This window comes from Acomys minous, assembly GCF_964271855.1.
Source record: "Acomys minous genome assembly, chromosome: 16".
NCBI lineage: Eukaryota > Metazoa > Chordata > Mammalia > Rodentia > Muridae > Acomys > Acomys minous.
In genome coordinates this window covers 40,112,320-40,138,284 of record NC_140498.1, presented here as the reverse complement: position 1 = coordinate 40,138,284, position 25,965 = coordinate 40,112,320, and the positions used below count along the sequence as shown (strand labels likewise).

General features: G+C 50.6%; 2 protein-coding genes across 3 annotated transcripts in view; one reads left to right on the top strand and one right to left on the bottom strand.

Moving 5' to 3' along the window:
* The window catches only part of TMEM204 (transmembrane protein 204), a 29,230-nt gene extending 20,689 nt beyond the window's left edge, over positions 1-8,541 (bottom strand). Inside the window, exon 1 of one of the 2 annotated variants that reach the window (XM_084764214.1) lies at positions 7,728-8,541. In XM_084764214.1, the coding sequence (XP_084620340.1) occupies positions 7,728-7,890 (163 nt within the window). In that variant the 5' untranslated portion in view covers positions 7,891-8,541. Of the gene's footprint in view, positions 1-7,610 lie in introns of both variants that reach the window. The other variant, XM_084764213.1, reaches the window with a different exon arrangement.
* IFT140 (intraflagellar transport 140) overlaps positions 1-25,886 on the top strand; it is a 96,030-nt gene extending 70,144 nt beyond the window's left edge. The window contains exons 19-30 of the mRNA XM_084764180.1: positions 13,075-13,252; positions 14,377-14,567; positions 15,013-15,108; positions 15,342-15,474; positions 15,854-15,997; positions 17,259-17,387; positions 17,516-17,698; positions 17,915-18,121; positions 18,371-18,583; positions 18,667-18,833; positions 20,990-21,131; positions 25,105-25,886. Coding sequence (XP_084620306.1) covers positions 13,075-13,252; positions 14,377-14,567; positions 15,013-15,108; positions 15,342-15,474; positions 15,854-15,997; positions 17,259-17,387; positions 17,516-17,698; positions 17,915-18,121; positions 18,371-18,583; positions 18,667-18,833; positions 20,990-21,131; positions 25,105-25,311 — 1,990 coding nt within the window. The 3' untranslated portion in view covers positions 25,312-25,886. The remainder of the gene's footprint in view (positions 1-13,074; positions 13,253-14,376; positions 14,568-15,012; positions 15,109-15,341; positions 15,475-15,853; positions 15,998-17,258; positions 17,388-17,515; positions 17,699-17,914; positions 18,122-18,370; positions 18,584-18,666; positions 18,834-20,989; positions 21,132-25,104) is intronic.
* The last annotated feature ends 79 nt before the right edge of the window (positions 25,887-25,965 follow it).

Here is a 25,965-nt window from a genome sequence, read left to right as displayed (position 1 = left end):
CAGGTGCATCCCCCAAGGTATAGATGTATCTTAAAACAGGCGAGTGTGTAGGGGCTGGAGAGGTGGCTCAGCGGTTAAGAAGCACTGGCTGCTCTTCCAGAGGTCCTGAGTTCAGTTCCCAGCAACCACATGGGGCTCACAACCATCTATAATGTGATCTAATGTGCACTGTATAAATAAATAATTAATTTTTTAAAAAGCAGGCGAGTGTGATCTTGCACTCTAGGAAGATGTAGAGGGAGGAAGACTGACGGGGGGACTGGGAGCCCCAGCAGCAGCTGAAGTACTCCTTGAGCTGTGGGACTCACAGCATAGCATGGCTCTCCGAGCCCCAGGGAGTGCAGTCTCAGAGCCTAATGGCTCTCACTTCTCACAGAAGACTACGGTGGTGCCTGGGGTTCAGGCCAGGGGCTGCCTCTTTTGGTTTGCTGGTTGCACCTCCCTCCTTTACAGCTAGCTTGATAATGGCCACACACTGCAGGAGGCTCAGCCCAGTGCTGTGTGCTCCTGCAGGGTGCCCTGTCTATTTGGCAGGCAGTGTGTGCTCCAGAAGGTTCCCTCCATAATCTGGAAAGGCATTTCTGACTACCTACACCAACCTACATTCTTCAGAATGCCCTGTCATCTGTATACTGGACCTCTTGTTGTGGCTGGGGTTTTTTCTTGTTATTTATGTATGTTGTATACGTATGCATAATATATATATATATATGTGTGTGTGTGTGTGTGTGTGCGCATATATATGGGATGTGTGCCTGTTCACCCCATATGTGTTGGAGCATGTGGGTGTAGGCACACCTGTACTTGTATGTATATGTGTGTGGAGACCTGAGGTTGACATGACATGGAATATCTCCCTTGAGATACTTCTATACTGAGGCCTCTTCATTTGAACCAAGAGCTCATGTCACTTGTCAGCTTACTGCTCTGCCTCCAGGTGGGCCACCGCACGCACCTGGTGTTCACAGGGCACTGGGACTCTGAACTCGGGTCTTCATGTTTTCACAGTCAGCACTTTGCCTTCTGAGCCAGCTCCCCAGCCGTTTTACCGCATATGTCGGGCTTCTTTTTAAAATTTTGTTATTTTATGTATATAGGTGTCTGTGTATGTGCATATCTGTGCACCATGTATGTGCCTGGTACCCACAGAGGCCAGAGGTGGGCGTGGGATTCTCCTGCTACTGGAGTTGCAGGTGGAGTGAGTCACCGTGTGGTTCTGGGCAATCCCAGGTCCTCTGGAGAGCAGCAGGTGCTCTTAACCACAGAGCCATCTCTCCAGCCCATAATAAGGCTTCTTAAATCCTTCCTACCAGAACCCCCCTTTTAATTTTTGTTGTTGTTTTTGAGACAGGGTTTCTCTGTGTCGCCCTGTGTAGTCCGGGAACTCATAGCTGTCTATCTGTTTCTGCCTCCCAAATGCTGGGTTTAGAGGCATGCACCACCACTGCCTGGCTTAAATTTTTTATTTATTTTTGTTTTGTTTTGTTTTTTCAAGACAGAGTTTCTCTGTGTAGCCCTGGCTCTTCTTGAACTTGCTCTGTAGACCAGGCTAGCCTCAAACTTACAGAGATGCACCTGCCTCAAGTGCATTCAGCCTTTCAAGTGCTGGGATTAAAGGTGTGCACCACCACTACCACCTGGCTGGCTGGCCAGCTTGCTTATGTATGTATGTATGTATGTATGTATGTATGTATGTATGTATGTATGTATTGAGACAAGGATTTCTCTATGTAACCCTGGCTGGCCTGGGATTCCCTATGTAAATCAGACTAGCCTTGAACTCACAGGAATCCTTCTTCGTTCCAAGTGCTGAGATTTAAGTCCTGTGCCTCGGGTATATAGGTAGGTACAATAAGAATACAAGCTAAGCATTTACTGATAATAAATCATAAATACATGGTAAAAATAATTTTGATATACATATAATTCTACCAGTTTTACATTTTATTTTATGGTTTTTTGTTTTTTGTGTTTTTTTTTTTCAAGACAGGGTTTCTGTGTGTAGTCTTAGCTGTCCTGGACTCACTCTGTAGACCAGCCTGGTCTTGAACTCACAGTGATCGTGATCCCCCTGCCTCCGCCTCCCAAGCGCTGAGATTAAAGGTGTGCACCACCACGCCCAGCTATTTTACTATTTATTAAAGACAAAAGCAAACTGCATTCTAAGTAGATGAATGATCTAGATTAAGAATTAAATCTTGAAAAGAAAAAAAAAGAATTAAATCCTGGCTGAATATTTGGTACTACAGAATGTAGAGCATCTTCAGTTTTCAGATTTCTATTTTATAAACTTTTTATTTATTTACGTTAATTTATTTATTGGAGTAGAGCAATGTGTATTTCACAGAGGGTATGCAGAGATCAAAGAATAACTCTCAGAAACTGTTTCTCTTTTCCACCATGTGAGGTCCAAAGATCAAACTCAGGTTTTCAGGCTTGGTCTTAATGCCTTTACCTACTTGTCCATCTTGACAAACCCATATTTTTATTTTATTTTATTTTATTTATTTATTTATTTGGTTTTTCAAGACAAGGTTTCTCTGTGTAGCCTTGGATGTCCTGGACTCATTTTGTAGACCAGGCTGACCTTGAACTTACAGAGATCCACCTGCCTCTGTCTCCTATGTGCTGGGATTAAAGGCGTGTGCCACCATGCCTGGCTCTTTATTTTACTTGTTAAATGATATATTTATTTTTATGTTATGGGCATCAGCGTTTTGCCTGCATGTATGTCTGTGTGAGGGTGTCAGGTCTCCTGGCACTCAAGTTACAGACAATTGTGAGCTGCCATGTGGGTTCTTCACATGGCAGAAGTATAATTAATTGTTAAAAATTTTGTCTATATCCAAAATCAAAATTTCATTTAATGATTAATGAAACTCAACTCATCAAATCAAACATTATACAAGAGAAAAATAGTGGCACACCTTTATCCCAGCACTCCGGACAGAGGCAGGCAGATCTCTTTAAGTTTGAGACTTGCTTGGGTCTATATAGCAAGCTTCAGGTCAGGCAGAAACTATATAGTGAGACCTTGTCTCAAAGAGGAAAAAGAAAAACAATTACTATGATAATTCCAGCGATATACCAATTTGATACATACATGCTGAGGAACAATGGTAGGAAAAATGTTTAAAATCTTTATTACTTGTTATTGAACAAGTATGTTTCTGTGAGAGTAAGAAGCGTAGCATTGAAAAATCTGCCATCCATTACATACCAAGTTTCAAATGAGAGTTGAGGTGTCAGGCAGCAGCCCTTTACACACTGTGTGGCATGAGGGAGTGCCAAGTGCACACACTGTATGTTCAGGGCCAGCGCTGTAGTGACATGCACAGAACAGCACAGGTGAGCCCTGCCTGAACACATGTAAACACACATTCAGAAACTTCCACTATTGTCAGATTTTTGTGTGTGTGATCCCCCCCCCACACACACATTAACTCCATATGGGAACATGACCGGCAGTTGAAGAAACTGTGACTTAACTTAACCGAGAGAGTCTGCAGCTTTAAATTGCGGTAGAATTAGGTAAGTGTGGACATGTGGTGCTGAATGTTAACAACAGAGGAACAGCTTAATAGGCACCCCAAGCTTCATCTTGAAGGCCAGGAAAGGAGCTGCATAAATGACAGGGCTGGCTGGGCGTGGTGGCCCATGCCCTTAATCCCAGCACTCGGGAGGCAGAGGCCAGCGGATCGCTGTGAGTTTGAGGCAGCCTGGTCTACAAAGCAAGTCCAGGACAGCCAAGGCTACACAGAGAAACCCTGTCTTGGAGGAAAAAAATGACAGGGCTATTTGGAAAGAGAAAGACCCACTTGGTTTGCTTGTGGGTATGCATAGGCACAGTGCAGTGAGCTAGAAGGCTGGCTCACAGAGCCAGGAAGAGTGCAGGCTGACTGCCGGCCTGTCCTTCTGCCCTCTGCCCTCTGCCCTCTGCCCTCTGCCCTCCCCTTCTGTTGTCGTCCTTGCGCCTGTCTTCCTGGCAACCTGAGTACTCAGAGCTCTGCCGTACCCCAGGACAGAGTCTGCAGAGTCACCCACTGCCTGAATGGGAGTGCTGCAGAGCCCCACCCTGCTGAGGAAGAGGACCACTCCCTCTGAAGCTGCTGACCTCCAGCCAGTGGGCCCACCATCTGGCCTTTCATCTGTTGTGCTTGCCTATATGGACAGCCCAGGATCTCTCAGTGAAAGCATGGCATAAATATGCCTAGCCAACCAGTCTGTCGGGCCAAGTGGCCAGCCAACCAGCCTGTCATGATGTCCAACATGACACAAGGGTGTGTGGAGATGCTCAGAGCTGCCTAGGAGCAGGAGTTGAGGGATCTCCCTAGGCAACATGAAGGTCCAGCTGATCTGTGCCAGGGTTCAAAGTTTATGTTCATTATTCATGTGCAGCCTAAATTCAGAAACAAGACTAAGGATCCCTGACCAAGAGCTCAGGCTCTAAAAAGCAAGACAGAAAGTGAGCACCAGAGAGTGAGGGCAGCCCTAGGCTCAACTAGTCACATATGCCCCTGGCCTCTGGCTTCCAGTTTCCCTGAGGGTTGAGAAACCCTAGTCAGGGCTCTCAAGACATCTGGGAGCACAGAGCCCTTAGAGCAGAGTTCAGAATGTCATGGAATGGCCGTGTACTCATTCTGCATCTCAGGCTGGTCCCTTAGGTGTTTGCAGTCAAAAAGCACGGAGTGACTCTAACACCCTGTGTTCTACAAGCGAGAACTCATGGCCCAGAGCTGGCAAGGGGGTGATTCTCCCAGATGGCTCCACCAGTGATGGAAATGCTAGGGGTGGCCTGTCCTGTGGTCTTGCCCCAGTGCCCTAGGCTGCTTCTCATAATGAAATTGTGAGCAAGCCACATAGCCCCGTGACACAGACTGGTATGCCCATAGTGTGCATTGGAGGGTTTTATAAAGTGTCATTGCTCAGGCATGAAGGACACTACTACCCATGATGCCATCTGTCTAGCTGGCAGAATTTGAGCAGCTGCCCCTCCTGAGAGGGTTGATTTCTAGAACCACTTGAGTCACGTGGTAGGGTTCTGCGTGGGCGTCTCAAGGGCAGTCACTGGTCCGAGTTTAGATGGTAGCAGCTAGCGGGTGGTCTTGTAGCCTTGGGATACAGGTGGGCATGGGCGGGGGTGTCAGGCATCCCTGGCCATGTGGTTGCTGTTGTCTCAGTCCATGAAGAGCACTCTGTGAGCTGACACTGAGCGGTCGGCACAAGTGGGAGCAAAGCTCATGGAGAGCAGAAGACGAGAGGAAGAGACCAGTAGCATCTCTCCCTCCAAGGCCCTGGGCACAAAGCCAAACAGTCCTGTCCCAAGCCAGGGGGTTAGGGACCAGCTTCCCCTCAGGAAATGCTGACTTATGGCTGCTTTGTTCCTATCGCGTTTCAGTCTCAGTGTGTGTTAGAATGTGTTAGCAACCAGAATTAGCCACTTAGCCTGTTTTCCAGAGTTTCATCCTGTTACTACCAAGAAGCTTCTCGCTGGTTTTACTGTTGGTTGAACAACAGCTGCTGCTCAGGTTCATTGGCGAGCAGCTACCTGCAGATGCCATATTAATTACAAAAGGATTGTTTTTCCCTCCTTTTGAGACAGGGTCTCACTGTGTAGCCCAGACTAGCCTGGCTCAGCACCTGAGTGCTAAGATTACAGTCATCCACCACCAGCCCAGCTTAGGAAACTTTTTAAATCGTCCAGGGAACCCAGCAGGTAAAACAGCAGGTTCACAGAGGTGGGAACCAGAGGAAGGCCCAGAGGAAATGTGGGGTCCTCAGGACAGGAGCAGCCAAGCCTGCCATTCTGTCACATAGGTGTAGGCAGGGAGGAGGTCACAGAGTCCCACTGTGCATTCTGTGGGAAGAATAGATGTCTGACACAAGATGTCCCTGGGATGCATCTGCTGGAGCTCAAAAGGCAGGGAAGGGAGGCATCACTAGGAACAGCTGGGCTCTTGGAGACTTTATGGTCCATAGTGTGCTGCTTTCAGAACTGGCTGTTCTCAGCACCTAGTGAGAAGTATAAGGTAGGAGCCCCAGCCTACACTCGGCCCCACCCCAGAAGACCTGAGGCCTCCAGGGCTGGGCAAAGCCACAGCCCATAAGAGAAACTTGGTGGAGCCTCAAGGTAACCAGCTTTCCTGCTGAGCTGTGATGGTCATAAATGCAGAGGGAGCACTCTCCACTGACACACCACACAGAGACCCAAGTTCAGCTGTTTAGCCTCCCGCAAGACACGAAGATGCTAAGAGTGTATTCATCTTTGACCCCCCCCTCTGTCTCTCTCTCTCTCTCTGTCTCTCTCTCTCTCTGTCTGTGTCTCTCTCTCTCTCTCTCTCTCTCTCTCTCTCTCTCTCTCTCTCTCTCTCTCTCTCTCTCTCTCTGTGCCTCTCTGTCTGGCTGTCCTGGACTTGATCTGTAGACCAGGCTGGCCTCAAACTCAAAGCTATCAACCTGCCTCCGCCTCCCCGAGTGCTGGATTTACAGGTGTGTGCCACCACGCCTGGCTTTGAGCTTTTTCTCAATAAAAGGCTCCCTACCTGCCTCACTGTAAGCTTAGGTACCTCTGCCTGTGATGTTCCCCTGCCTGGTCTGCAAGCCCTCTGTTGGTCAGGTATAGAGCTGAGGTGGCTGCCTTGGGCTCATTAATCAGGATCTCCAGAAAGTGCCCTTTAACACTGAGCAGATGACCACCTAACTCTCGTGCTTCCTAAAGATCAGTGTCATCTTCGCACAGCAGCCATCTGACCTGTAGCCTCCATAGCAGTCTCTAGTAGACTGGGCACGTGTAAGCCAGACCTCCTGTCAGTTTTAGGGGCCTGTCATCTGGAGAGAACATTCGTGCTAACAGATGTGCCTAGTTTAGGTAGCATCTTCATATTTATGTAACTCTTTCTTCTTGTACTCTCAAACCTGAGTACTATTTACTTTTAAAGCGAAGTTCCCAACTCCCAGGGTAGTATAGAGACCTCAGGACAAGAGACCTGGGAAAGGAGAAGGCCACCATGGCATGGGGGAGGTCACACTGCCCCATGCTGCCATGTGCCTCCTCCGGTCTTCCAGATAGCCCAGCCAGAGAGAGCCTCCTTCAGTGTCCTAAAGGCCCCTGACCACTCCCGAACAGATCTCATACACATGTTCTTACTTGTCCTGTTTTACTCATTAGTTTTATATATGTGTGTGTATACATTTATACACACTTATATATGTATGCACACAGACACACACATATATATTGGTTTTTAGAAACAGAGTTTCTCTGTTCTGGACTCACTTTGTAGATCAGGCTGGCCTCAAACTCACAGAGATCCACCTGCCTCTGCCTCTGCCTCTGCCTCCCTGAGTGCTGGGATTAAGTAATATTTCTTTTCAACCAAGGAAAAATCACTTGATCTGGTTAACATACCCATCTTTCATCCTCCAGGCACATGACATGAATTCCTTCCCCGTGAAAGAAGCCAGAGGCAGGGGCTAGGCCAAACAGGGAGTTATGTAGCATTGCTTTTCAGAGCGACAGTGCGGCCCAGGTTCCCTGACACCACCCCAGCATGGGCACAACCTCCCCTCACCTAACAACCTAAAGGTGACAGAAAAATAAGGAGACTTACGTTTGACGGTGCCTCGGGACTCCTGGAAACCTGCTGATTCAGAGCCCCATCCTAGCACCTCACAGTCATGTGTGTCCACCTGCCCAGCTCGAGTCCCAGGGCTTGTGCCTCCCTTACCCCTGTCCACCAGCCAGCAGGACTTCCACAGCCCCACACTCCGCTTGCGTCCGTCCTCCAGCGTCTGGTACACCCAGTTGGGGGTAAAGGCTGCTGCGTTGTTGAGGATGAGGGAGACAAGAGCCACCAGCACAGCTGTGGCCACAAGTTTCTGTACAGTCATAGCTGACTGCCCAGTACTGTCTATGTCGGAGAAAGTCCCACGTCCCAGTCAGCTGCTGTGCATCCAGAGGAAGCTGAGATGCTGCTAGAGGCGGCTAGAGAACATCACCGCTCATCCTTGGGAAGCTGTGCAGCAGCTCCAGCCAGGTACACGAGGGTGCCGGAGGTCTGGGGAGGAGCCCATGGGACAGCTCACAGCTCTGTCTTATCCTCCCTCTTGAACCTGCAGCAGGGACAAGCCTGTGCTGAAGCTGCTCTCCCCAAGACCCATTCCAGGGAGAAATCTGGGGCACCACCTGCACCAGCGAGAATCCAGAGTTGTACGTGGGCCGTCTTCTTTGGGACAGAGGCCAGGGAGGCTGTGTCCACAGCCTCTTGCCTACAGCAGTGGAAAACAGAAAGGAGCTCAGGAGGCAGGCACAGCGTCAGAGTCAGCTGGGTCAAACTGCTTAGAACTGGCTGTGGGAGCCACCGCGGAGGAGCAGGCTTGTGGAAGCAGTGTGGGTTTGGCCACCTCTGTGGTACCTCTGCCACAAATGGCAGGTCCTGGAAAGCAGAATGCCTGCTACAAGGAAATGTGTGTACGCTACGCGAGTGTGTGGGAGCTCCCGCTTCCCTGTCTCTCAGCAGAGAGGAAATGGTTGTTTTTGAGGCTGTTTTTGGTGAGCAGGAGGGCGTAGCCAATTGCAACAAATAGCAGCCCTGCCACAGAGCCAGACACTAACAGGATGTGCTTCCTGATGGGAAAGGCCTGAGGAGACTTCTGAGGGCTGTTCCAGCCCACCCCTGGCTGCCTCTCCCCACCTTCCTGTCCCTTAGGAAATATCAGGGGTGCCAGCCAGGACAGTCATCTTACCTGTTGCCATCAAACCTAGCCAGCTGAGCAGGGTCCAGGACCAGGACATGCTACAGGCACCATAGGCAGGCAGAGTCCTACAAGACTAGGTTCCCAACTGTCATCCATCCATTGCCCACTGCCTGATTGGTACTGTGAGTCCCCAATAGTTCTCAGCCTGTAGGTCATGACCCCTTTGGGGAGGATTGAATGACCCTTTCACAGGGATCACCTGAGACCACCAGAAAACACATTACAATTAGTAACAGTAGCAAAATTACAATTGTGAAGTAGCAATGAAATAATTGTATGGTTGGGGGTCACCACCACATGAGGAACTGTATTCAAGGGTTGCAGCATCAGGAAGGGTGAGAACCACTGGGCTACAGCCTTCCCTCTCTACTGGGTTCTTCCTTTGGATAGGGAGATGGGTTCTGAGAGGAAAGAGCAGGGTGGGGAGGCACCTGAGACAGGCTGCCATCTGCTGGAAGAGACCCATACACCTCGGGGAGCAAGTGTGCTCAGACCTGATAGGGAAGGGGAGCTACTTGAGGAACCTCTGACTTGGGTTGTCCTGTGGTGGCAAGAAGAGGTGGAATTCTGGGACGGGGCTCATGGCACTGTGCAGGCTGGGGTAACTGTGGTTTCTGGCCAGCCAGGTTTGCTCACTAACATGGTGATCTTTCCTGATGGCTGTTCTATCATTTGCTCTCCTCATAGCTCTGACGGATAAAAACAGCCAGGTCTGAGGCTCTGCCCCTCCTCCAGAGACCCCCGCCCCCGCCCCTCCTCTGACAGGGCTCCACCCACCAGGGTTCCGGCTCCATAAATGAGCACAGCCTATGGGTGCTGTAGGCTGTCTCAACCATCTCAGGCACATGCGCCGGGTAGTGTGTATGCACGGTCTGCTGCTGACCCGTGCCCTAAGTAGGAACAGTGCGGCCTTTGCTGTCTTCAATCACATGTTTGTATTTATAGTCAGGCTCCTGGCACTCCATAGGTTGACGTTCTCAAAAGGTGAAAACTCTGCCTCCGCCTGGCCTTTTGTTTTGGTTTTTGGTTTTTGTGTGTGTGTGTGTGTGTGTGTGTGACAAGGTTTCTCTGTGTAGCCTTGGCTATCCTGGACTCACTTTGTAGACCAGGCTGGCCTCGAACTCATAGCAATCCACCTGCCTGCCCCCTCCCCCAGAGTGCTGGGATTAAAGGCGTGCGCCACTACCGCCCAGCTCCAGCTTTTTGACTGTCTCAAAATCCTTTGACATTTATAGCCAGTGTGGCTATGGCTTGCTTATACTTTCCATTCTCCTTGGCCTGGCTGGCGGAAGTGGACTCTTCATTCTGGGTCTCTGGGTCTAGTCTCTCTGTGGGGTAAGTCCTAAGCAGGAAGACCTTGACAAGTAGTGTGGGCTGCCATCCACTCTCAGCTCATGTTATGTTACTACTCCCAAGACACTTAAGTAGGACAGCTGGCACTGTTCCTGTCTGTGCCACCCCCTAGAGGCAGAATTAGGGTACAACATCTCTGATACAATATGCTAAACAAAGAGTATTTGAAATGGAGACTTCCCCACATTTCTGTTAAGGGAAAAATCTATTGCCCTTCATATTAAGCCAGTTATCTGTAGGTAGTTATTAATTGCTTATTTCCAGTGAGAACCAAATGTAGTTTTGAACCCAGGAAGCTGTTTTAAGAGTTCTCTAACGCAGGCTGGGTGTGCTGATGCACACCTGTAATCTTTGCACTCAAACTTGGGGAAGCAAAGGTAGGCCGATCTCTGTGAGTTCGAGGCCAGCCTGGTCTACAGAGAGAATTCCAGGACAGCCAAGGCTACAGAGAGAAACTCTGTCTCGGAAAAAAACAAAAAACAAAAAAAGAGTTCTCTAACTCCCAGGCTGACAGCCTTCTACAGCTGGTGCTGAAGGCTGCAAGATCATGTCTTGTCTGGTCATCTCAGATGGGGCCCTTGGCCAGCTCTGTCTTAGCTTTGCTGAGCTGGATGGGAAAGAAGCCAGAGCTTTGTTCCTATCCTGTACTTCTCGGAGCCTCTACCATGCCCTTAGGTGTCTGTACACTCAGCCATCTGCCTCTCTGTGTGGGAGGGTAGGCAGGGGAAAGATGGAGTTAGGAGGGACTTGTCTTGAGATATGATGCTGTCCTCAGAGGCTTTGAGACTCCTGTGTGGTGGTAGGAAATCTCTCAGCCAGAGGACTGTCCTTCCTGTTGTCTGTTGCCTTCTGTTGTCAGGCCTTATTTTGTTACTGTGGCTGCATGCACCCCCACCCCACTGCACCCCCACACCGCTGCCATGCACAACACACACACACACACAGCGGGGAGCATCCCAAGTGTAGATCAGCCTACTGGTCCCCTACTTGCTCACTCAGCACAGGTCCAGCTGAGCGTAGGTCCTCCCGGAGACTAGGCCCAACGCAGAGCCAGCTCCCTCTGTGACAGCATCTGCTTCTCATCTAGGCGACCATAAGCTGATGAGGTGCAGATGTGATCCCTTCCCACAGAGGAACTCAGACAACAGGAAGTTCTCAAGACTTGCACAGGGCAGGAGGGTGTTTGCTTCTTGGAATGCATGCCAGATGCACAAAGCCCAGCACTCCACGCTGGAGTTGGAACTTTCCCATTCTTGGAGAGTGAAGTTGTCTGGGAGTTGCGTGCACAGAATGCCAGGAATCTCGTGGGAGTTGAGGTGATCCCGGGCCAGAGGCAGCCACGGAGTACAGTGTGCATTTGTGGAGAAGGCTGGGGGCCATTTCTTAGGCCCAGGCTCTTAGAGCAGCGGAGGCCTGGCCCTGCCCATGTTTGGTGCTGGTCTTAAAGAGGCCCTCGTCCCAAATTCTCCCTACCTGGCTGGGGGCTGGGGCTCTAGCACAAGCTCTTCAGATCCCCTGCTTGATTCACTCTCAGGCAGAGGCCTATGTGGAAATAGCAGGCATTTCAGTGATGTGAGAAGTACTTTGTCACATACAGGCCCAAAAGCACCAAGACCAGTCTCCAGCCTTGGTCTCCCATTCAGCAAAAAGAGCCAGACACTAACCTCGAGCATGCCCCACCCACCCAATCCCCAACCCCGTGGGCAAAGAAAACCCAGGGCACACTGCAGCCAGCTTTGTCTATAGGCCAGTGGCTACACTCACGTAGATTATTTTTCTAATACTGGCTATGGCTTCAGCATTGCAGAAGGAGAGGGACTATCCAGGAAAGTAGAGGCAGCCAAAGGCCACGTCGTCCTACCTCCACCTGCCCCTACACCAGGCCTTAGGAAGCACTGAGGGTAAACTACTGTTCTGGGCTCATTTTGTTGAGTCAGGGTCTCACCATGTAGCCCTGACTGTCCTGAAACTCACTGTGTAGACCAGGCTGGCCTTGAACTCACAAAAGTTCACCTCCCTCTGCCTCCTGAGTGCTAGGAGTAAAGGTGTCTATCACTATGTCTGGCTTTGTAAACATTTCTTTTTGTTTTGATTTTTGTTTTGTTTTGTTCTCTGTGTAGCCATGGCTGTCCTGGAACTTGATCTGTAGACCAGGCTGGTCTCCAACTCACAGAGATCCTCCTGCCTCTGCCCTTGAGTGCTGGGATTAAAGGCGTGTGCTACCAGCACCAGCTCAGGATGATTTGTTTGTTTGTTTGTTTGTTTTAGACAGGGTGTCTCTTGTAGCCTTGGCTGTCCTTGACTCACTTTGTAGACCAGGTTGGCCTCAAACTCACAGAGATCCACCTGCTTCTGCCTCCCCAGTGCTGGGATCACAGGCATGCACCACCATGCCTGGCCCAGCATGGTTTTTTTTAAATATTTTATTTAATTTTAATTTATGTGTATTGGCGTGAGGGTGTCAGAATCTTGGAGTTACAGACAGTTGTGAGCTGCCATGTGGTTGCTGGGAATTGAACCCGGGTCCTTTGGAAGAGCAGGCAGTGCTCTTAACCACTGAGCCATCTCTACAGCCCCCCAGCATGTTTTTTTAAAAGGGTCTCATATATACCTACCATCTTGCTGTAGACGCAGCTGCCCATATCTCATACACTCAGAAATGCACTGGCAGACAAAGGTAGTTCCAGAAGGCCCTCTGTCCCCTTTGCCATCCCCAGAGGCCTTCAAGATCAGGGATACTATGTAAGATGTGCCAGGGAGAGACTCAGGATACCTCTCTCTCCTTCCTTTTGAGTAATGGGCATATGGCGCCTAGTCTTCAATCTTACTGTGAAGGCTGCACACAATACCACACAAGGCCCCCTGCTTGCCAGCTATGTGCACTGTCAGATGCCAAGAAGGGGCAGGTGGTTGCTCAAAGCTCTGGGTTGGAAGCTGACATGGCCTCCTATCCTCTGTCTACAGTGAGACTGTCTGGGAGAACATGGCACGCATGTGTGTGAAGACTCAGAGGTTGGATGTCGCCAAGGTGTGCCTAGGGAACATGGGCCACGCCCGTGGGGCCCGGGCACTGCGGGAAGCTGAGCAGGAGCCAGAACTTGAAGCTAGAGTGGCCATGCTAGCCATACAGCTGGGCATGCTGGTGAGTAACCCCAGTCTCAGACGGACAGACATCACCTGGCAGCAGAGAAGAAGGTGGCCACTCCTGCTACATTGTCAAATTGAGCCTGCAGTAGAAAGAGCAGAGATCGCTAAGCATAGACCCTCCTCAGCTAGAGTCTAGTAACAGGGCCGAGGAGATGAGGGTGGGGCAATGAGATGGGGGTGGGGCAATGAGATGGGGCAGGGAAATGAGATGGGGCGGGGCAGTGAGATGGGGGCGGGGCAATGAGATGGGGCGGGGCAGTGAGATGGGGCGGGGCAGTGAGATGGGGCAGGGAAATGAGATGGGGCGGGGCAGTGAGATGGGGGCGGGGCAAGAGACGGGACAGGGAAATGAGATGGGGCGGGGCAGTGAGATGGGGGCGGGGCAAATGGGCAGGACAAGGAGGCAGGCAGGTGGATTGGCAGAGTGTGGCTGCTGGTCTCTCAGGGCCTGGGGCCTGCAGAGGGGAGACACGGTGTTCCTATCATCTGTAACTACAAACAGAAGTCCTCTCAAAATAGCCAAAACCTTCAGGTTGGTTTCCTAAGGCATCTGGTCTCCACTGGGCACCCTCCTCCTTCCTTCAGTCTCAGCTTACTTGCTTTCCCAGAGGAAAGATGCTGACACAGCCCCCAAAGTCAGAGGCTGCAGCCTTAACTCGGTGTGCATGAGGGCACAAGGGATAGACCTCTGGCAGAGTTGTGAGGCAGGCATTCCACCCACCCATGTGCTGCATGGCGGGAGCACCTCAGAGGACTTCCTTATTCATAGGGGAGCACAGGAGTTCTGCAGGACCCCAGCAGAGGCCAGCTGGGCTGTAGCAAGGTTTGGACATTCCTTTGACAATGTGCAGGCCTCTAACAGGTGACTGGAATGTCCCTTGGACACGTGTTGCCTTTCTTGGCTGTGCATGGCGTCCATGTGTATCTCAAGTGTGTGTTCTCATAGCATGCTGTGTGTCTTTGTCATGAGCCTGTGGGGGCAGCTCTGAACTATCCTGTGAAATGGACTTGACAGCACAGTGACCCTGCCGGCTCCTCGTGACCACCACCCTTTCTCCCAGGATGGTCTTTCTGAAGCGTCAGCTCTGGGTCTGATGCGCCATCTCTCTTTACCCCCAGGAGGAAGGTGAACAACTATACAAGAAGTGCAAGCGCTACGACCTCCTCAACAAGTTCTATCAGGCCTCAGACCAGTGGCAGAAAGCTGTGGAGGTGGCCGAGCTCTATGACCGTGTCCACCTGCGTACCACCTACTACAACTATGCCAAGCACCTGGAGGCCAGCGCTGACTGTGGCCTGGCCCTCAGCTAGTGAGTGGGACTGGGCGGGGATGGGACCTGGCTGTTGCTGCCTTAGTTAGGTGGCCTCGGCGTTCTAGAAGGAAGATCTGCCTCAGGACGGCCCATGTGATCCTCCACGGGAGCTACCCCTGGATTCTGGGGTGGTGGGATGGGATGTTTGATCCTCTGTGTGTCAGTCAGTGTGGTACATACCAGGCTTGGGGCCCCCTGAGGAAAAATGTGCCACAGGGAAGCTCATTCCAAAGTCGGGGTGAGCTGTGCTTAGGGACATGTCCATGACCTGGAATTTGCATGCTGAGCTCTGAGGTGTGGCTAACACTCTGGTCCACATAGCACAAAACGTCCAACAGTGTACAGACCACAGGCCAGGTGTAGCGCTCTCAGGCTGCTGCCCCGCACTCTGTGCTGCAGCCCCTGATCATGAAGCAAAATGGAACAGCTCCTTCTTCCACAGCTATGAGAAGTCAGACACCCACCGATTTGAGGTACCCAGGATGCTCTCAGAAGACCTGCACACACTGGAGCTCTACATCAACAGGATGAAGGACAAGTAAGTGTCCCCAATGGGACAACACATCCCAGTTGTGCGGGTCCGCCATGAGGTCTGGTGGGGTGGTGTTCCATGTCAGAGTGGGGAATATCCACCTGCTCCAAGTACTGGTCTTGGAACAGAGACTCCAGACCTGTTCCTTCCGGTTCCATGCATCGCCTTATGGGCTGTGGTGGTGCAGGGTGTCCATTCCAGTGGGAGTGAGACCCTGAGCTCCCTGGGTTATCACGCAGGACCCTGTGGAGGTGGTGGGCTCAGTACCTCGAGAGCCAGGCAGAGATGGGCACTGCATTGCGATACTATGAGCTGGCACAAGACTACTTCTCCCTGGTCCGCATTCATTGCTTCCAGGGCAACATTCAGAAGGTGAGAGCAAGTGGGGAGATAGAGGCCCCCAGTTGGACCCTGTGGGGGGGGCGGGGAGGTGTATACAGTTTTAAAAAAGAAAAGTTAGGGGATGGAGAGGTGACTCAGGAGTTAACAGTGCTTGCCACTTCTTTCAGAGGACCAGAGATGAGTTCCCAGCACCCATGTGGGGCAACTCATAACCACCTGTTAACTACAGCTCCGGGGGATATGGTGTCCCCTTCTGGCCTTGTCAGGCACTGCATTCTTATGCTCAAACACATACACATAAAAATAAAATATTTTGAAACTACATTAGTGCATCCTGTGGGAGTGGGCCAGTTTGGGTGGTGGGAGGCTGCTGGGTAGAGAGAAGACCTGGATGCTCTGGTCTTTCTAGGCTGCTGAAATAGCCAACGAGACCGGAAACTGGGCTGCATCCTACCATCTTGCCCGGCAGTACGAGAGCCAGGATGAGGTAAAGCAGGCAGTGCACTTCTACACGCGGGCACAGGCTTTCAACAACGCCATCCGCCTGTGCAAGGTACGTGCTCCCACCCGGGCACCAGGCAGACGATGCTCTTGTGCCACACACTGCAGGGACTGGTCCTGGGAATCTGACCGGGGCAACAACAAAGTCAAGAAATGACAGACACACATAGAGAAGCTGGGACTGGGTGAGCTGTGCTCACGCCTAGGGAGAGCACCAACTAGCAACCCGGAAACTCGTGTTTATTATGTACAGTGCGAGGAGGAGGAAGGGAAAAATGGACTTGGTAAGAGGCCTCTGCAGAGGAGCAGCCTCAGGCTATACACATCTTGGGGCAGGAAACTGCAACCAACGCTTCCTTTTTTGTGGGAAGGAGGTTGTTTCCGAGACAGGGTTTCTCTGTATAGTCTCTGCTGTCCTGGAATTCACTTTGTAAACCAGGCTGGCCTACGAGTCAACAGACATCCCCCTGCCTCTGCCTCCTTCTCTCCCCACCCTGCTGCTGCCTTCAAAGCTCTATTCAGAGCAAGCTAAGGTTGAGAGGCCTGCATTGTGAACTCACATCACTTCTTGCTCTCCGTGCCCTCCCCCTCCCCTGCTTCCCCTGACACTGTCACTCATGTCTAAATAGTTAGCTGCCTCATCAGAAGCTGCTGGACACTTTATGACTATCCTCTCAGGTCTTGCTTCTGGAGTTTTCCCTACCTGCAGGCATTTCTTGCAGCACTCTGTAAAACAGAACAAAAAAGGATCTGCAAGCCCTGGCACAGACTGACCTAGTAAGGCCTGGTGCTCCTTAAAACCTGAACTAGAGGTCGGGCGTGGTAGCTCACACCTTTAATCCCAACACTAGGGAGGTAGAGGCAGGTGGATTGCTGTGAGTTCAAGGCCAGCCTGGTCTACAAAGTGAGTCTAGGACAGCCAAGGCTACACAAAGAGACCCTATCTCAAAAAACAAAACAAAACAAAACTGGGGGGCTGGAGAAATAGCTCAGAGGTTAAAAGTACTAGCTGTTCCTCCAAAGGTCATGAATTCAATTCCCAGCAACCACATGGTGGCTCACAACTATGTGGTTATGATCTGGTGCCCTCTTCTGGCCTGCCTAGCTCACATGTAGGCAGAATACTGTATAAATAATAAATACAAATCTTGAAAAAAAAAAAAAAAGAAAGAAAACTGAACTAGTACAGATCCTTTGGTGATACCAGACTGAAGGAAGCATATTCACACCCCACCCAGCCACATTCACAAATCTAAGCGTGTTTGAGTATGCCAGACAGAACCGCCTGCAGAGCCACACCTTGCTCCCTGCAGGAGAACGGCTTAGATGACCAGCTCATGAACCTGGCCCTACTGAGCTCCCCAGAGGACATGATCGAGGCGGCCCGGTATTATGAGGAGAAGGGCGAGCAGATGGACAGGGCTGTCATGCTATATCACAAGGTAAGCGGTTGGCCTCACCCGGGCACCTGCAGAGACTAGGGACACCTGCCTTCCTGAAGTTCCAGGAAACCTGTCTGGGCGAATCTCGGGACCTCAAGCAGCAGCTAAGTTTCCACCACTGCCCACAGGCTGGACACTTCTCCAAGGCCCTGGAGTTGGCCTTCACCACCCAGCAGTTTGCAGCTCTACAGCTCATAGCGGAGGACCTGGATGAGAAGTCAGACCCCGCTCTGCTGGCCCGCTGCTCAGACTTCTGCATTGAGCACGGGCAGTTTGAGAAAGCTGTGGAGCTCCTGCTGGCCGCCAAGAAGGTACGCAGATGGTGGGAGCTTTGGGTGGGAAGCACTTCTGCTATCTCTGGTTATAAAAGCTCAAGAAAGATACGGCTACAACTTGGGCTGGAAGGAAGGGGGATCCTAGAAGTTGGTGTCTTGCTTCCTCTGAAGGGGTGGCAGATGTGAAGGGAGATCCAGCCCCTCTGAGCCGCTCAGTCACAGCCCTGCTTTGTCTCTCTGGCCCTCTTACAGTATCATGAGGCTCTGCAGCTGTGCCTAGAGCAGAATATGACCATCACCGAGGAGATGGCAGAGAAGATGACTGTGTCCAAGGACTCCAAGGACCTGTCTGAGGAGTCACGGCGGGAGCTGCTAGAGCAGATTGCCAACTGCTGCATGCGCCAGGGCAACTATCACCTGGCCACCAAGAAGTACACACAGGCTGGCAACAAGCTGAAGGTGAGTCGGCCTGGGCCATGTGTGGGGCATTTGGGCACATATCCTGCGGCTGCATGCGTCTCTGAGCAGCCTTCCTAGCTAGGATGCTGAGAGAAGGGGGAATGTGGCCCATAAAAGCTCTTGAAATGGTGCTTCTTAGTGGAGCTAGACTCACAGCATTGGATCCCACTAGCAGACTGGACCTGCATTGTACTGGAGTTTTTCAAAACCTAGCCTGCTCAGCTGAGCCCTGGACCTTTCTCTGCCTAGGCCATGAGAGCATTGCTGAAGTCTGGAGACACAGAGAAAATTGTCTTCTTTGCGGGAGTCTCGAGACAGAAGGAAATCTACATCATGGCTGCCAATTACCTGCAGTCCTTGGACTGGCGGAAGGAGCCTGAGATCATGAAGAATATCATCAGCTTCTACACCAAAGGGCGGGCCTTGGACCTTCTGGCTGGCTTCTATGATGCCTGTGCCCAGGTACGGACCTTCTCTAGGCTTCCAGCAGGATGTCAGGGGGCCCGGCAGAGCCCCTTAGGTCCTCATGGGTCTCTTTGGTACAGGTGGAGATTGATGAATACCAGAATTATGACAAGGCCCACGGGGCACTGACTGAGGCCTATAAGTGCCTGTCCAAAGCCAAAGCCAAGAGCCCCCTGGACCAGGAGACCAAGCTAGCCCAGCTACAGAGCAAGATGACACTAGTGAAGAGGTTCATCCAGGCCCGAAGGTATGTCCCCTAGAGGAACAGGTCAGAGGGTAAAGGCACGCTGGCCTGGAGGAGCCTTCTCATGTCTTCCAGGCCCTTTATTTGTACCCCAATATTCTCCACTTCCCTTCGGAGAGTTCAGGCTGACTTTAAGAGGCCAGACCAAGCTTGTGTTTCCAACAAATATCCCTCAGGTAATTCTTGAACAGCCAGACAGGATTCACTGTAGCCTGTTATATCTGAGCGTCTCTCTGGCACTCCCTCGGAATCTCAACACCATCTTGAGATTATTCCACAGAAACTAAGAAAAAGATTGAGCCTAGATGAGTGAGCTCAAGTCAATAGATACGTCTGGGGGCCTCAGGCTGGACCAGGGGCTGTCTTAGTTATTTGTCTATTGCTGTGAAGAGACACCATGACCAAGACAAGTTATAAAAGAAAGAATTGGGGTCTGGAGAGATGGCTCAGAGGTTAAGAGTATTGGCTGCTCTTCCAGAGGTCCTGAGTTCAATTCCCAGCAACCACATGGTGGCTCATAACCATCTATAATGAGATCCTGGTGCCCTGTTCTGGTGTGTAGGCATACATGCAGGCAGAACATTGTATACATCGTAAATAAATAAATCTTTAAAAAAATAAAAAAGAATTTAATTGGGGACTTGCTTACAGTTTCAGACTTAGCCCATGACCATCATGGCAGGGAACATGGCAGCAGGCGGACAGGCATGGTGCTGGAGCAGCAGCTGAGAGCTTACATCTTATCCAGAAATTGTAGACAAAGACAGGCAGACTGGGCCTGGCGTGGGCTTCCAACACCTCGATACTCACCCACAGCAACACACATCCTCCAACCCGAAGATACCTCTCAATCCCCCTCCCAAAACAGTTCCACCAGTGAGAAAACATTCAAATATATGCACCTACAGGGGCCGAGTAGGGCTTTCCCTCGTGACTGCCCACTCACTGGGCAACAGACTAGTACAGGGATTCTGGGATCCTATCCTCAGCTCTCTCAGCGTATGGAGAAGGCCTGGGTGGTAGCACATTGTCTCTTTTCTCAGTTGCTGGCCAAGAATATACATTTTTATGTGGCACTCTTTTTTTTTTTTTTTTTTTTTTTTTTTTTTTGGTTTTTCGAGACAGGTATGTGGCACTCTTATTCTTTTTAGATAATTCAGTTTTTCAGAGAGCCCCTGTGTGGTCACTGTGACATGAGTAAACATCTTTTTTTTTTTGGTTTTTCGAGACAGGGTTTCTCTGTGTAGCCATGGCTGTCCTGGACTCACTTTGTAGTCCAGGCTGGCCTTGAACTCACAGCGATCCACCTGCCTCTGCCTCCTGAGTGCTGGGATTAAAGGCGTGCGCCACCACGCCCGGCTATGAGTAAACATCTTTGAGCTCAGCTTCTGCCCCAAACACAGATGTGCTCTTCTTACCTGAGAAATCTGTCAGTTTCAAAGGCATTTTAAACATGTACACAGTAGGTTCTTCTTGGAAAGGTACCACACATCTGATGTTTGGCCCAGCCTGAGATGCAGGAGGTAGGGAGGAACACTAGCAAGAAATGGTCCTCAGCCACAAGGCAGAGCAAGTAAGCACAGGAGAGTGCATGTGAGGGACACGGTGAGCAGCCCTGTAAGTCCGGGGCTGGAGAGAGGGCCACGTGCCTACCTAGGAACAGCTGGGTCTGCATGGCCAGACACACATCACCCCTGGGGACGGGGAGGGCTAGGCTCTCTAGAAGTAAGAGCCAGGCACCTTCACAGCTCCAGGTCAGCTAGCCTGCACTAGGCCTGGCAGGCCTCCGCCCGGCACACACCAGGCCTCCGCCCGGCACACACCAGGCACCTTCTACTCTGTCGCATACAGATCTCTATGTCCAGTCACATACCTTGCGCAAGATGGCACCTTCCTCCACGTGTGCCTCCTCCCACTTCCCCTTCTACACAGATCTCAGTGTCCGAGCACAGGGAGGCAGCACTGAAGGTGATGAGCATATGTTAAGTGAATGGATTTAAGGACCACAGTAAGGGGTTACCATAATTCATGGACTTCCCCTCACACACACAACAGTGTCAGCCAATCCATAAAGCTGTGCCTGCAGGACAGGTACCTACCAGCTTCTGGCATGCAGAGTGTGGGGGGTCAGCCTCGGACCTTGTCTGCCACCTTGTTAGGACATACACAGAGGACCCCAAAGAGTCCATCAGGCAGTGTGAGCTGCTCCTCGAAGAGCCAGACCTGGACAGCACCATCCGTATCGGGGACGTCTATGGCTTCCTGGTGGAACACCATGTACAGATGGAGGAATACCAGATGGTAAGGCGACCCTGCTTAGCCCAGGTCCTGCTGCTCCAAAGCACAGACCTGGCGGTGGCAGAGACTTTCACTATTTCCTTTGAGGTGACAAGCTAACTGTTGTAGTTTGCTTCTATTGCTATGATAAACACTGTGACCATAAGCAGCTTTAGACAGAGCGGGTTTACAATTCTTTGGCTATAGTCCATCACTGAGGGGAGTGAGGGCAGGGGCCTGGGTAGGCATATGCTTATTGGCTCGTTCCCCATAGCTTGCTTTCTTAGACCAGCCAGGACCACCTCCCCTGAGTGACACCTCCCCTGAGGGCCCTCCGATGTCAATCATTATTAATCAAGAAAATTCAGGACCAGAGAGATAGTTCGGTGGTTTAGAGTACCAGTTGCTCTTGCAGTGGACCCCTCTCAATTCCCACGACCCACATGGTGGCTCATCAGCATCCATACATAGCTCCACTTCCAGGGAATCCAGCAGCTCTGCCTTCCCCATGTACTGTGCACATACATATATGCAGGCAAAATATTCACATAAATCTTTGAAAAGAAATTGTTGGTTGGTTGGGTTGGGTTTTTTGAGTGTTTTGCTTGAGACAGGGTTTCTCTGTGTAGCCCTGGCTGTCCTGGACTCACTTTGTAGGCCAGGCTGGCCTTGAACTCACAGAGAGCCACCTACATCTACCTCCCCAGTGTTGGGTACTGGGCTTTGAAAAGACATTTAAAAAGAAAATGCCCCCCCCCAAAGACTTGCCCACCAGACCCATATCTTTTTAACCAGGTTTTGTTGTTGGTAAGATAAGGTCTCAGGTAGCTCAGGCTGGCCTTGACCTACATAAGTGGTCCTGTTTCTCAGGTAGCCCAGGCTGGCCTTGACCTACGTAAGTGGTTCTGTTTCTACCTCTCCGTACCTAGTGCTGAAAGGGTAGGTACGTCAGCACCACAAACTGACCCCAGTGCTTCCTTCATGCTGGGCACCCTGCTCTACCAACTGAGAGTAGGGTGCCCAGCCAGTTTTCACTTTACTAATAATGACAATGCCCTATGTAAACATGGCTAGCTCTTTGCCAGCATCTGCGTGGCTGTAGTGTGCCAGATGACTCATCTCTCTCACTATGGCTGTGACATTTTCCTAGTGGCCAATGCTGAGCACCTCATATACTTGTCATCTACTTATCTTTTGTAAAGAGCAGACGTTTCCATTATCCTATTTGATTTTTGTCTGAAATGAATTTACTTTTCCATCTTCTAAATATATTCCCTTTTCTTTCCTCCAAGAATTGCAGCTGCTTGCATCTCTTGTCTCTTCACTCAAGGGTTGTAGCCAAAATCTGCTTCCTTTTTAGCTGCTGTTGCTGCTGCTCAGTTTTTCTTTCTCTTAAGGCTACTCTGATGTTGAACCCCTCAAACTTCTCACCTCAATTCTGGCCATCTTATCCTTGAGTCTCACTTGGTATCTTTCAGTCTGGCCCAGCTGAATCAAGATACACAATCCCTTGCACCCAAGGTCACTCAGCCCCCCTGCCCCCCAGCCCCAGGTCTGCTCTTTACCTTTCTTTCCAATGTTTCTTCCCTTAGTTCTGCGGCTGGTAGGACTGCAGCTCTCTTCAGCTTCTGCAGTCCCTGGCTTTGTCCTAAGCTTGTCCTTTGAACTTGTGTCCCATGTGCCCACTGGCAGATACAGTTTCTAGACACCCAGAGCATTCCCCATCCCTCTGGGCTTGTGTTCACTGGGCTCCTGGCCTTAGGGCTTATGGTTTGATGTAGTACTCAGCCAAGCAGCACAATGTAGCCTTGTTTCTTTATGACCCTTACAGATAGTCATCTTCCTACTATATCTGTCCAATAAAAGCATTCTAAATTCTGTCATAGTTAAGAATACTAATATCTAGCCAGTTATGGTGGCACAGTCTATAATCCTGGCACTCAGGAGACAGAGGCAGGAAGATTACTACAAGTTCCAGGCCATCCTAGTATACTTAGAGAGTTCTGGGGCCACAGAGTTAAATAACACTATGGGGTGGGGGAGGAAGCAGCTAGAAGTAATATCAAATCACTACTCTTTAAATTTTTTAGCTGGAGAGATGGCTCAGTGGTTAAGAGCACTTGACTGTTCTTCCAGAGATCCTGAGTTCAATTCCCAGCAACCACATGGTGGCTGACAACCCTCTATAATGAGATCTGGTGCCCTCTTCTGGTGTGCATGAAGAAGACAGAGCACTCATACATAAAATACATGAATAAATAAATCTTTCTTTAGCCCAGCAAGGTGGCGCACGCCTTTAATCCCAGCACTCAGGAGGCAGAGGCAGACGGATCTCTGAGTTTGAGGCCAGCCTGGTCTACAAAGTGAGTCCAGGACAGCCAGGGCTGTTACACAGAGAAACCCTGTCTCAGAAAACCAAAAAAATAAATAATTTTTTTTACAAAGTGCTGTGCAGTGGTGGTGCACGCCTTTAATCTCAGCACTCAGGAGGCAGAGGCAGGCACTCTCTGCGAGTTCAAGGCCAGCCTGGTCTACAGAGAGTTCAGGGCTACACAGAAAAACTCTGTATTGAAAAAAAAATTTTTTTTAACCTGCTAGAAATTTTGTTCTAGGGATAAGCCCTGAAAGACAGACAGACAGACACATGCCTTCCCTCCCCTTTGTGTGAGAGGCTCCTTGCAGATGAAGATGTATGCACAGGCATAGGGAGGTACAGGGGGCCTGTCCCACCCAGCCCCCACTCTCCAAGCCAGCCCTGTACAAAACCAGACATCCCAAAGAAAAACACTGATGGTTCCAGTCTGCCAGCCTAGGCCCAGGTGAACCAGGTTAAAACAGACACTTGATTAAAAGAAACAAGAAGCCGAGGACCCAGGTCAGACTCTGCAGATATGCCAAGGCTGGGTAGTTGGTGGTGGTGTGGGAATCCCAACAGTGGAAGTGCAGCTGTTCCTGACTCTTTTGCCTGCTTGTGGGATGCAGTTCTTCCTACTGGGTTGATGTGATGGTATGTGCCTGGTCTTACTGTAGCTTATTATGCCATGTTTAGTTGATGTCCCTAGGAGGCCTGCTCTTTTCTGAGGGGAGGGGAGCAAAACTGTGGTCAGGATGTGATATCTGAGAGAAGAATGAATGAGAGGCCATTAGCAGTCTCATGCCCCAGAATGTACCCAGAGGTCCACCGCTCCTTTGCCATGGCAGCCAGGGCAAACTCCAGAGAAAAAGCAGCTTGAAAACTCAACCCAAAATTCCTTTTTTTTTTTTCCCCAGAGCTGAGGACTGAACCCAGGGCCTTGTGCTTGCTAGGCAAGCGCTCTACCACTGAGCTAAATCCCTAACCTCTCAAACCAAAATTCTTGTGTCCTGGTTGCTAAAGGGCCCTCTAGGGTCGCTGTTCATGTTATTCACAGTTCAGTGTAAGCCACTCAGAACCCATAACATCTGACGGCCTCCTGCACAACAGTCCCTTACAAATACTAGAAAGCCCCAGACAAGTGGCTGAGTGCCCATTGGAGCACAGGCCCTTCCTTTACCCAGAGCAAGGATGCTCTTCTTGGCCCTGAGAGTGGGCAGCTGGGATCTGATATTTAAGAAACCTTATTCCCAGCCAGACACTGTGGCACATGCCTGGAATCCCAGCACTCAGGAGATAGAGGCAGGTGAATTGTTTTAAGTTCAGGGCCAGCCTGGTATACAAAGTGAGTCCAGGATAGCCAGGGCTACACAGAGAAACCCTGTCTTGAAAAACCAGAAGACGAGCCGGGCAGTGGTGGCGCACACCTTTAATCCAGCACTCAGGAAGCAGAGGCAGGTGAATCCCTGTGAGTTCGAGGCCAGCCTGGTCTACAATGCGAGTCCAGGACAGCCAAGGCTACACAGGACCTTATTACCACGAATGAATGAACAGTGTGGCACCATTGTTTTCATATGAACTAAAGAAGAAATTGGTGGTCACATCTATTGGGACTTCAAGTAACCATTGTTCCTTCTGCTCCAGGCCTATAAGTATCTTGAGGAGATGAGGAAAAGACTCCCTTCAGCCAACATCTCATACTATGTGGACCAGCGCACTGTGGACACTGTGCACCAGGGCCTGGGCCTCCCACCATCTCGCATCATGCCTGAGCGGGTCCACCACAACAGCATGGAGGACCATAAGGAGGTCTACGAAGAGGTGATAGAAGAGGTGGAAAATGACCCCTGAGAGGCGCCAGGTTCCTGGAATTGGCTAGCATCCTACTGCTGGGAAAGTGTCTTCTGGAGTTTTCTAGTTATTAGTCATCGGAAAGGCAGCTCTTTTTGGTTTTTGTTTGTTCCTATTGTTTTTAAATTCTGCATTGTCACGTGTAAGCAGGGCAGTGGGTCATGGAGTGGGCCACTGCAGCCCAGGAGTATGCAGGTCTGGGTTTGCCTCGTTCTGTTCTGTTGTAAGTCACTCCTTCGGCACTCTTGCCTTGGCGCCTGGTGGCTCCTGTGGGGTTTTGGTTTACGTCCTTTTAAAGGGAGGTAGTTTCGTTTTCCCCAACAACAGACTCAGAAGCTTCTAGAACTTTGTGCAATGAGCTGTACTCGGTGCTTGGGGACATATTACTGTTAACCATGCCTGGAAGTGGTTACTTGATAGTTCCCAGAAGAGCCCAGTGCTCCTGAGACCACGGCAAGGACCACCCTGGGCAGGCCTGAGCACTGTGCCCTTTGACGTCAAGTAGGCTTGGGATATTGAGCACCATCCATGGCTGCTCACGCTCCTTGACTGCAAATAAAGTTCATTTTCTCAAAGTCTGTCAAATGCCTCTTCTTCTTGCAGCCCCTCATGAGGACTGTGTAGGAACCAAAGTCCTTGCCAGTGAGAACTACA